Here is an 11,794-nt window from a genome sequence, read left to right as displayed (position 1 = left end):
CACATCTGCTGTTAGTTACATAGACATCATGGACAAACATAGCCCCCAAAACTCACCGTTGCGAACTTGAACTGTCTTTTTCTTCTCTGCTGCTACGATCAAGGGCGAAACTCAGCTGGTGCTCGACGCTTCATGTTAGTTGTTGTGCAGGCTCTTGACATAGTTGATACGTGCTTGCGTATGCAAGATCTCAGACCACTGATTATCGACGGTACCATTTCGACAAAGGAGCTAGAAGAGATGAGGTCAACGCGACAATCAGACACAATCTCAATAAAAAAGGTATATTGATCCTCTGTTTCACACCTTACAACACGAATAACACAAGATAATGACGGGCGAGTGAGAATGGTTCTTACAGGTGTGGCGGAACGGCGGCGCCACACATTGCATACCCTGCAGGAGTACAATAACTTGTAAGCCTCAAGTCAGCAGCAGCAGCTGGTCAGGCTGACCACCCCTTCCTTTTGACTTTTGACAGTCAAGAGAGGGATATCGCGTGGGGACCGGCATGGCTTATTATTTTGCTACCATAAGTTTTGAATGTTGTGATAGCTTGGCGCTTATAGTATGTGCTCCAAGTACAGTAAGCTGTAATGACCTTTGTGTACATCGAGTCAATCCCGAATCTGACATTTGAAGATAGGTGAAGTTATAGCTCAAGGAGTTCCAAGTTATTGTCGCTTTAGCTACCAGTATTTCTCAATCAGAGTGATGACACGAGAATTCGCAGCTCTTTGATGGTTGGTAGGACATAACGTCTAGGCTTAGGTGGTGCTTGGAAGCTAGTTTCGAGTAAATGTCCACTGTGTGAGCCTTTCGACTAGGGCTGGCCATCCTAGGGCTACCAAATAATTTGTGTAAGCATGTGGCATTGATACCTTTACACTGATCAGCCTGTATCCTACTTGCACTATGGTAAGCTCAGTGTGTTCACAAACGTAATATGGATTACACGGTGGGAATGACGATGGGCCGCTCAACGTAGACCGTTTGTCGATAAGAGTCTAGGCGAATATCGATCTCAGTGTGTCGAGGAGTTTAGCAGAAATTCTAACTAGCGGTAGAGCATCCAACCAGCTTAGGGAAAAATCAACACAAAGGCTCTTTCGTTTTATGCGCCTTGAAGTTTTTTTCACGGCCGTTCCTGCTTTGTCTAAACAAACAACCAGTGCTCTTATATGCTACTAGATCACTCATTACCCTAGCATGGGATTACGAGAACTTCGAAAGGTCTCCTGATTCCTACCAAGAGGCTCTGTTTTCGAATTCATGCTAAGACACTACTAGCATTGCTTTTACTCTTGTGTCCGTACCATGGCAAGCAGAATTCGTACATGTATTATCTGTGAAAAGGTGGTTGCGATCAAGTTCAGCCCATTGTTGTTCGCTCTATCATTGTCTGGAGGCGTCCATTCACTCATGGTTCGCCCACAAGCCATGAAAACTACATGCATGAACTAACCATGTCCAAAAATAATTTGAATGCTAACCAAAGTAATGGTAAAAAGCCTAGATACTGGATCCGTAGTTGCGCAGTCGGTCCTGGTTGTCTTAAGAACAAATAGGAGTTTATACCACTGACCTTGAGCATTCCTAATATGTTATTATGAGTTATGTATAATCATAGAAACCAGACGACGTAGTGAACACATAATAGCTCGTAGACCATGAACCAGTATATTATTTAGATCTGATCACACTTTTGAATATTTAAAACAGAACAATCTCTAGTGGATTATACTGGCTGAAGGGCTTTCTTATTCTACCTGGGCTTTCTTCTGTTATCTTGGAAAATACCTGCTATCATTAGAAGCGGCCTCAACGTGTTATTTGCACGCCAGTCTGTTTATATGGAAGTGGTTCGTACCTACAATTTCTTTGGAAGTTTCCTTAAGTTACTCTTTACGTTTCAGCTAGTTTCTTCGACTATGAGTAATTTTTACGCATAGTTACACTAATTATATGCTAGTATGTTATATTTTATGCTTACCTTGTCTTTCCAGTGACCATAGCCTGGACATTTTGTTTGATCTAGGGGACTATAAAACACACCAAATCTGCATATCTTTACGAGTGCGTTCTAGTCACATTCTCATTTCCGTTTGATCTTTTGTGGCCAAGTCTCATAAGAAAAATTCATACTTGGTCTTGTTAATTTCCACATCACATGTAGTTCGACTTATTCTACCCTGTCAATTTAGGAGCGCTATCATGTTTTTACTGATTGTTGGCCTAGAGTTAATTGAAGCATTTTCACGCTATCAAGGACATTAGAGTATGGCCATACCGACATTCATACCTTGGCCTCATTTTGTCAACCTGTGTCAAATTAGCCGAGCGTTAAAGAGGCTGGATATGAGCTATATTTCTCTGCCCCGTTCAGGTAGAATCTAGTCAACATGATATTAAGCGCCAATTCTCATAACGCAATGTATAATAGTACCTTCGGACAAAAGCTGCCCATTTTAAGCCCCTACATAAGTTTGCCATATGTGTATTTTATTTTCCTGTTGGATTTGTCTCATGGGGTTGAGGGCCATAGAGTTACCATGTTAAACCCTGGGTCGACGATGAGTTGGCTTTTTCTGATCCTATTTACTACAGGCTCTTTTCGCCTTGGTGCCTCCATTTCCACTGGTGCAAGGGAGCTTGAGTGCGCCAGTTGGTTCCAAACTCAGCTCCAAATATCTCTAGGAGTCAGCTTACCCGGACATCGCTCCTTCTGTAATTTTCCTCAAGTACCATAATCATTATTGGACGACACAGCTCTTAAGCAAAGTCTGAGTTACCCTTGAACAATCCCAATCTTGGATCATCCGACCCGATTAACCTCATTTTCAATACCGTCACACTCAACTATCAACACCATTGAATCTTGTTAATTCCTAACTTCGCCACTCTCAAACATCACTTACGCCCAGATTTGGAAAAACGGATTTACAAGAGACCACAACAGAGCTGGAAGAGGTGGCAACGACAAGATTATACCCCGGCACTATCGTCACCCATGAAATTAAAGTAGTTCGTACAGCTATCTTCAAAGGTCGCGCTTTCTCAGCAGATATTGGCGTTGGTGAACTGGAGGCAACTTTCGCCTGGTATGCATTAAGAGGAGTTTTCCGCAGTGAAAATTTTAATGCCGGCGAGTTTCTAGTCCCATGAGATTGTGCCCACTCTCTTTGACGACAAAAATACCTAAGCACGCCAGTATTTCCGGAGACTCTGATTCTTCTTCGGACCAAGATAACCACACATTTTCTGGTGTGATCACCACCTCCTTCCCAATCAAGGTGCTGCCTACCAATGGAAAAATCATCCACCTAAGCGAGAATATTGTTAAGGGTCCGGAGATCTACCAATCGATCCAGCTCTGCCCTCACGCTGACGCCAAGACTATCATTGTCGATTGGGCTTGCTTCAAAAACCTCGGTGTCTTCCAGGATACTCTTCGCCTCCTTCACGGCTTTCTGATAGATATCTAGACACTCATCCTGGAAATGCCAACACGTGACCTGCTGAGAGCAATCGAAAGCCGTGATGTTCTCTTCACAGAGAGTGACATCGGCGGCGGCGGCGATGATGATGATAGCAGCAACCAGAGCAGGGTTGATAGCCTTTTCTCGTCCCCCAGATCTACCATATCCCACCAGTCTCACGCGTATCATGAAGACCTCGTCTAGCAAGGTAATAATAACCACTACAATATCAAGGTCCATCATGGCGTTATCAAAGGCAATGGCGAGCATATTGCCACCTTTACTACCAATCTGGAACCACTCGAGTACAAGAATAAAGTGGTCCATTGGTCAACGAGTGGTACCGCTGTTCATCAGACTTACAAGGATGATACCTTCTGCGACGAATGCAACAGTCTCTACACAATGAATTAGTTGGTCCCTCGTGATTTCCGACCTAAGTTGCCGAAGATCCTACTTGACGGCCTACTTATAGCCGACACCAAGGATAAGATCGCGTGAGCTCCTGGAGGTGACTGGAAGTTGAAGTGGCGCCTCGAGCCATCTCGAGACGTTCTCGACCTGCTAGAGAATCCCAACAAGGAGTAGGAAGGAAGCGGGATCATGGAGAAAGCAATGAGGAATTGGCCTGATCATGGGATGGGCAGGAAAATACGGGATGTAAATATAGCATTGCTTGAGCAATGAGAGACTTCAATCAAGGAAGGGAATGGGATTTATGGCAGTTCTTGAAAAACATACAACGTGTGCACTGACGTTTGGTTTAGCTCGTATCTGTGTGAAAATCATGCCAATGTTCAAATGTGGTTCCTCTGACTTTCTCACGAACAGTGTAAAGAACGATGCAATGTATTTATAAACAACACTGTAATTGAATACACGCGAAAAACGCTCCGGTCCCGCAAAAATGGACTTTTAAGATTCTACGATAGCATCCTAGTTTTTATAGTGCTGTTAGCGATACAGTGCCCACGTCCAGTAATTTGTAACGCTATATTAAGCTGTGTATATATATATATCGTGATCGAGGGCATATGGCTCTGTGTTTACTTGTACTTCACAAATTTCTTCGAAGTACTAAGCCGCTCGTGCGAAAGCCTTGTGTAATTCTACTCGCTGAGATCCTCATCCAACAGGCCGAGCAATACCTGCTGGCCGGCCCAAAGTTCTTCGGCAGTGGGCCTGATCTGCTGTGGAGGAAGAACAAATCCATAACGTCCAGTGTCCGGCAACTCAATTGTGTACGAGAAGTTAGCTCCGCCAATACTGTAGACATGATCAGGCGCAGCACCGGTTGTCGTGTAGAGAGTAGCACCGCTGGGGCCGTAAGTAAACGTTGTTTGCCGTGACGAGCTGTTACGGATCGTCTCACTGACCAGGGCAGATGCCTGGGTCCATTTTTCTAGCTCAGGTGCATATACGTCGGTACGATAGCCATACGGGGAGAGGATGTACTGGCCGTAGCTGTGCCAATCGATGAACAGTCTGATTCCCGCGCCGTCGCGAAGTTGGCGCACGAACTTGTCTAGTCCTTGGTTCTCTGGGGTGTCAGATGCCGCAAGACCTTTAAAGGTCTCAGAACAAGGGTTTGTAGATGCTCCATTAGGGGCATCCCAAGCAAATTCCCAGTTTCTATTTATATCCCGACCGTAACAAGATTGATCAGCTGGAGGAGGTGGTGGTGATTGGCGGTTCTTTCTCCAAAGTCTGTTTGTTGTTTGTGTATAAACGAAGCCTGTGATGGATTAGAAAGTGATCTACGAAGAGTGATCCGAGGTCATACCATCTGGGTTCACAAAGGGAAAGATATAAAAGTCGTATTTGTTCAGGAGGGCTTGAACATCCTCGTCTCCACTTTCAAACCCTTGGAGTAATTGTACTGTGATGTACTCTACAACCTGAGATTGCCTCATCAGCACATATCACAAACAGTCCTTCATTTTGATGCCGTCTCCTTACAGGTGCAGCAATCCACTCCCTAGCATGGACAGTGGCATGATACAGGACGGCTGGCTTTCCGGGGCCATCAGCCCCCCAGAGATGGAGACCATAGATGCTCCTGTTCTGAACCGAAGAACCGGACGAGATGTACTCGGAGTTGTTAGGGTATGTCGCCTGAATGTCGCGGAAATATTCGATGTGGTCTTCATAACTATGGTATGAATCGAACCAGGACGGATCATTGGCCTGACGCTTCCATGTGGCAGTGGAAGGGGACTCAGCGGCAATCGAGCTACCCAGGTTGTCGTGCATTACATGAGCTTCGAGCCCTAGTGCTTCAAAGGTGGCCAGTTGGGTTGGCGAAACCGCAACATCGACGTGGTCAATCTCATGGTTCCATTCGTCAAGTGACAGAGGCTCCAATTGCTCACGAATGGCCGAAGTGTGTCCGTGGGTATTGATGCGGAAGACTTTGTAGCCATCGTAATTAATAGGCTCGTCTTCCGCAATCGTGGTGGCAGCACTTGCGAGCAGTGACAACACCAGGTTAATTATGGACGACCGCATTTTGCTCAACCTTGTACAATATGAACGAAGACGTGGGAATCAGATGAAATCCTATTGTGGAAGCAATGAGGGACTTATATACATAGCCATGCCTCATTTGGTGCACAAGTCGTGCGTCGAACTGCATATAAGCCACATTCTCCATGCTTTTGGTAGAGGAGCCGATCTCCAATAATGCAACAGTCTAGGAGTTGATTGGACGGCTTGCCAAATATTGCGTTGCGAGTCCCAAAATCCGCGAGAATAGATGCCGCCAAGAAATGATGTGCGCTGGACTTGCCAAATTGTCCCAAGAAACTCGCAGCGGACTTGGACAATGGCAAGTGGCGGTAGCTTCGCGCAATGTAGTCTAATAATTGCGTAAAGGTGTATAAAGGTTCAAAATGCTACACAGACAACAGATTCGGCAGGTGAGTCTTGGCAGTTGGGCCAAGCGAGCACTACTGGAGCATAAACTGCGAGGACCATGCAACTGCAAATCTTGTTGTATTTCGCCAAGCCGCAAGCACGGCAAATAGAATTTTCCAAGCCAGAAGCTTGTCTGATACTTTCAGAAAGATGAGGGAATTATCCCAAGTCTACCTCCATCAGTGACTAGCATATTGCCATTGATGTATGCGCCGGCTTTGCTGACGAGGAATAGAATCGCGCCGGCTATATCTTCCTCGTCTCCTGGCCTCTCTTCCGGCACGAAGTCCTTCTGCCACCCAGCGTCCTTTTGCCGTGCCAGAACATCCTGCGTCATCTCACTTGGATACCCTGAGGCGGTAGTCAGCAGAGATCTATACGACTAAAATGATAGAGAGGTGGCACTCACAGCCAGGTAAAAGAACATTGGCGCGGATACTGTAAGGCACCAAACTGGATGTGAGCTGCTTCATAATGTGCACAACTGCAGCTTTCGAGGCTTCGTACGCATATCCCAGCACAGGCAGACGGGTGTATGCGCCAATACTGCTGGTCGCGATGACCTGACTTCTCTGTTTGCGATCACTTCGCTTATTGCCTTTATCCAGAAGCTCAAGGAAGGCGACGATGGTCATGAAAACGCCGGTAGTATTGACAGCGAAGGTCTCGTTGAAAGAGCCAGAACTCCAATTCCATAGATGGTTTCGAAACTGAGAAATAGTGGCATTCTCGGCGAGTCCATCAAGAGTTGGCCCAACAATACCAGAATTGGCGATTACAACATCAACATAACCGTGCTTCAATTCCAGCTCCGCAACAGCGCGCTCAAGATCGCTCTTGTCAGTGACGTCGCCTTGAATTGAATAGATATTTCCATATCTCTATCAGAAGTTAGGCTCCGGCTTCTGATGAATCGACTTGTCCGAACGCTGGTTCGACTTCATGTCAGTTAATGCAAGTTTGCTTCACTTACAGCAGATTTGACACCATTATCCAATGCTTCTTGACGGCGACCAATGATGTAGACCAGGGCACCATTGGCTTCAAGTGCTTGTGCGATCATGAGACCGATACCTATGAGATTTTGTGAGTTTCTATCAACAGATGTGTCGAATAGTCAAGGCAAGATGCCAGTACCTGTAGCGCCTCCTGTTACGACAACAACCAACCCTTTCACGCCGAACAAACCATTCGCATCAATTGTTATCGATCCCATATTGCCAGTGCTCATTTCATGAACCTGATGTTTGATCTCTCGTTCATTTCGTGTCTAGATGACATATTTATCCTCACAATCATGTTGAGCTAGTCCAGCTGCCAGATTATGCATTTGTTGCGTCAAAGTCGAAATTTTCAACGGTCTCCGCAGAAGAACTTTGATTCAAGGCATCTTCCCCAATGATGATAGCGATATATGACTGTTTTGGAGAAATTCGGTTCGGTTTCGTCGTAGTTAGAGACAATTTGCGAGATTGTTGCCCGTGAATGTTGGATAAGCATAACGTCTGACCATGAGATCTAAACATCACTCGGCGTAATTCCAATGTGGAGTTGTTCCAAGTACCCGAGTTCGACAGATCTAGCAGCTGACTACAATCATCCTGTAATACTTCGTATTCTCTTTCCATTTCACTCGTGCACAGTCAAGCAAGGTAGTCGGGCAGCGCATCAATTCCTCTGACATTTGACAGCTTTCAAAAGCCGATGGCGTGAAATTTCGGAGTATACACATAGCAGCGATGAATCAACCCGCCTCAACCTTAGCAAGCCGACGTCGCATCCATGTAGACTAAGTTCAAGGCCTGGCTCAACAGGCAATGAGTCAACCACTCTAGAGATTTGAGCTACATGGTAAACCAGCACCTCACCTTTGTCGGCAGGGTGAATCCAGTTTATCCCTGCTTATCGCATTTTGAACACTATGAGTGCCTATCTGTGCTATAGATCTATCTCCACATGCGGGGAGCTCGGCAGCGATCCGAACCATTTCCAGCTGTCTCCAAGGAGATGCGACGTTACCTGAAGTCACTAGAACCAGTTCAATTTCAACCATGAAATGAGAGGTTGAACAAACACCAACCTTGATATGAATTCCTCACTACTACGCTGTTGCAATGTGGTCTGTCGTGGGTCTTGTAGCACTCCATGGGCTCCTGGCGGGCATTTTAGCCTTACAGATCCCAATTGACCTAGACGGCCATTCAGAGCATGGCTCTGTTAGCGATTTTGGGCTATTTCCCACGGGCAAAGACGCCTTTCTTGATCAGTTGCTTGCGAATATGACAGTAGAAGATCTGGGTACGTAATATCCTCAAAGTAGAGAATCGTTTGCTAATAAACGTAACAGTGCTACAGCTTCACCTCATGTTCGCTGGCGACATCATTGGGCCGGAACCTTTTGATGAACTTTGGAGTAGGTTATATCACGGCTTGTAGAGAGAGCTTTCACTTACTCAACCACCAGACTCAACAATGAGCTCTAGCCCAGATTCTCCAATCGGCATGGTGCACGACTGGTACGGAACCATTCTGGAAGATTCATCACCCTTCCTCGTACTTACGCGTTCAGGTATCCGATGAACGCTTCAGCCTATAATAACCTACAAAGGACAAACCTCGACAGATCTCGACTCAAGGTCCCCTTGATGCAAACGGGAGAGTGCCTGCACGGCGTTGGCTCTTTCAAGCAATCCTTATTCCCGCAGAGCATTGGGCTGTCGGCTAGCTTCGACACTGATCTCGTCTACCGCGTTGCGCGTGCTATTGGGACGGAAGCCCGATCCATCGGAGTGCACGCATGTTTCTCTCCCGTCCTTGACCTGGGACTAGACCCGAGGTGGGGCCGGATGCAGGAGGCTTGGGGGGAGGATAAGGTGCTCACTTCGCATATGGGGGTTGCGTACTCATCAGGCTTGTCAAAGAACGGGTCGCTGTCCGAACCAGATGCTGTCGTGCCGATCGCAAAGCACTTCGCGGCCCATGGTTCGCCCCAGTCCGGCCACAATGCAGCACCGTTCATGGGGCATGGCAATCGACAGGTGATGCAGGATCTCCTACTGCCCTTCAAAGCGGCCATTGAGCTCGGCGGCGTGAGAGGTGTGATGATGGCTTATAATGAGTTTGACGACATACCAGCTTCCGTGCATCCTATGTTATACCAGGCTCTTGAAGACTGGAGTTACGATGGATTTGTCATGGCTGACGATACTGGCATCATGCAGCTCGAGACTGTTCACCAGGTGGCAAAATCTCCCGCGGACGCCTTGCGGCAATGGTTCAATGCAGGGGGAATGTTGCAGTTCTACGACTTTCCCCTCGATACTTACACAAAGTTGACGAAAGAATTGGTGGCCGATGGGCTCGTGAAAATAACGACTCTGCAGTCTCACGTCCGGAGGATTCTCAGCATGAAGTGGGATATTGGGCTGTTCGAGGACCCTCTTCTTCCCAAAGATATTGACCCAATCGGTATTGCCAAAAACAATCATGACTTGACTTTGGAGGCAGCACGCCAGAGTATTGTCCTCCTGGAAAACCGGAACTCCACACTACCGTTGAAGCCGAAAGAACAAAAAATCAAGAAAATAGCACTCATCGGTCCTTTCGCTGACACACTCAACTACGGGGGTTATTCTGGAACATGGGGACAGGCCCCAGCAGATACAGCGCATACTTTGAGGCAGAGCCTGCTCAGCTATACGAGCAGCGGTGATGAGGTGATTGAAGTGATTTCAAGCTGGGGTGCAAATTCTTGGGAGTACAACTCACAGTATGCTGTCCCGGGATACCTCCTATCTTCCAACAGCGTACGGGGCTTATCTGCCACCTACTTCGCCACGACAGACTTCCACAAACCTGTGGTTCACAAGACGGAGATCCCCAATCTGGATTGGGGGTTATATCCACCGTCCGGGCTTTCATCGACCAATTTCAGCGCCGTGTGGGAAGGTGAGCTCATGTCACCTGTTGATGCTGACGTTGATGGCTGGTTGGGGGTCGCGGTTGGGGCGAACACAACAGTCAGGCTGTTTGTTGATGGCGAACTGATCATGATGCAAGGGACCGACGGGCTATCGTCGAGTGGGACGATCATGAGCAATATCATGGATCACTCGTATATCCAGGAACACTCTACTAGCCCACCACCAGGCGCTGCTCCGTTCGCGTTCCGGAGAGGCGAGGTATACCACATTCGAATTGAATATCAGGCGTTCAACCTGGCAAAGAAAGTCGCGAATGTGGTATCTTTAAACCACCAGATGGTACTCTTCTGGAATCTGGTCAGTCGCCACGGAGATGCGGTGGGCCGAGCCGTCGCACTAGCGAAGAAGTCTGATATCATAGTTCTTGCGCTGGGCGCAGGCTGGAACAGCGATGGTGAAAATGGCGATAGAGCGACCCTTGGTCTAGCGCCAAGTCAAGATGCATTGGCACAGGAAATATACAAGCTGGGAAAGCCCGTGGTGCTTGTGCTCCAAGGTGGACGACCGTTCGCGATTCCTCAATACTATGCACAGAGCGCAGCTGTGATGAGCACATTCTTTCCTGGGCAGTCGGGTGGTCAAGCAATCGCCGATGTTCTCTTTGGAACCGTGAACCCAGGTGGTAGACTGCCAATAACGGTACCCAGAAACGTCGGCCAGCTTCCAGTCTATTACAACTTCAAATTTCTGGCGCGGAAGATAAGTAAGTGGGGGAAAAACAAAAATGAGAAGGAAAAAAAGTCGTGTTTTCATTTTCTCTTGTATTTGGGGCGGTGCCTCGTCTACTCCAGAAAATGGCAGCTTCGACGTGTGATGGTGAGAGTGAAGCTGACATTTTCTTCGTGACTAGATTATCTAGATGCCGAATCGGCGCCTGCCTACCCATTTGGCTATGGATTATCTTATACAACATTTAGGGTGGACAATTTGGTAGCATCGAAGGAGACATTTGCCAAAGGCGATACGATCACCTTCTCAGCGGATGTGAAGAATACTGGTAATGTGCATGGCAGTCATGTGTTGCAGGTATATGTCCTGGACCGAGTGTCATCGATAGTTCAACCAATGAAGCAGCTCGTGGCGTTCAAGCGGGTATATCTCGAAGCTGGAGAAGAAGCGTCCGTCTCGCTCGAAATAGATGTTGACCGATACTTGACTGTTTTGAATCGCTGGAACAAGTGGGAGTTGGAGGAAGGGATGTACACTTTCGCATTGCTAGCGCACGGCGGAGAGACAGCTCCTACCGGCACAAACGTTTCTATGCGTTGCATGTAAGCTAGTCTAGCCATAGGAATGCTGTCTCGCATGTGTACGTGGGTCAAGCCAAGCGAGCGAGCGTGCCAAATGCCATGTTGCATGCTCAAGCACCCAACGCCGAAGCGGTTGGTTCATTTTCCGTGCCAGGACGACATGTGC

The 11,794-nt window shown here is 47.3% G+C and overlaps 4 protein-coding genes across 4 annotated transcripts; 1 reads left to right on the top strand and 3 right to left on the bottom strand.

Annotated features, from left to right (window-relative positions):
• Positions 1-3,323: 3,323 nt before the first annotated feature.
• On the bottom strand, positions 3,324-3,806 carry BKA67DRAFT_653792 (uncharacterized protein; the record flags this gene model as incomplete). Its single annotated transcript, XM_046106443.1, has 1 exon — positions 3,324-3,806. The coding sequence occupies one exon, from the start codon at positions 3,804-3,806 to the stop codon at positions 3,324-3,326; it is 483 nt and encodes a 160-aa protein (XP_045964756.1).
• A 782-nt stretch (positions 3,807-4,588) lies between these two features.
• On the bottom strand, positions 4,589-5,987 carry BKA67DRAFT_653791 (uncharacterized protein; the record flags this gene model as incomplete). The annotated part of the gene is made up of 3 exons (XM_046106442.1): positions 4,589-5,214; positions 5,263-5,377; positions 5,439-5,987. The coding sequence occupies 3 exons, from the start codon at positions 5,985-5,987 to the stop codon at positions 4,589-4,591; spliced, it is 1,290 nt and encodes a 429-aa protein (XP_045964755.1).
• A 550-nt stretch (positions 5,988-6,537) lies between these two features.
• Positions 6,538-7,611, bottom strand: BKA67DRAFT_589973 (uncharacterized protein; the record flags this gene model as incomplete). Its single annotated transcript, XM_046104535.1, has 4 exons — positions 6,538-6,746; positions 6,805-7,276; positions 7,369-7,469; positions 7,533-7,611. 4 exons carry the CDS (start codon positions 7,609-7,611, stop codon positions 6,538-6,540), a joined length of 861 nt encoding a protein of 286 aa, XP_045964754.1.
• Positions 7,612-8,509: 898 nt separating this feature from the next.
• On the top strand, positions 8,510-11,653 carry BKA67DRAFT_511707 (glycoside hydrolase family 3 protein; the record flags this gene model as incomplete). The annotated part of the gene is made up of 5 exons (XM_046097419.1): positions 8,510-8,693; positions 8,743-8,808; positions 8,860-8,911; positions 8,965-11,081; positions 11,229-11,653. The coding sequence occupies 5 exons, from the start codon at positions 8,510-8,512 to the stop codon at positions 11,651-11,653; spliced, it is 2,844 nt and encodes a 947-aa protein (XP_045964753.1).
• Between the last annotated feature and the right edge of the window lie 141 nt (positions 11,654-11,794).

Source organism: Truncatella angustata, assembly GCF_020726525.1.
Source record: "Truncatella angustata strain MPI-SDFR-AT-0073 chromosome Unknown BKA67scaffold_1, whole genome shotgun sequence".
Lineage (NCBI taxonomy): Eukaryota > Fungi > Ascomycota > Sordariomycetes > Amphisphaeriales > Sporocadaceae > Truncatella > Truncatella angustata.
Note: the sequence above shows the minus strand (reverse complement) of the source record. Positions and strands in the feature narration are given on the sequence as shown.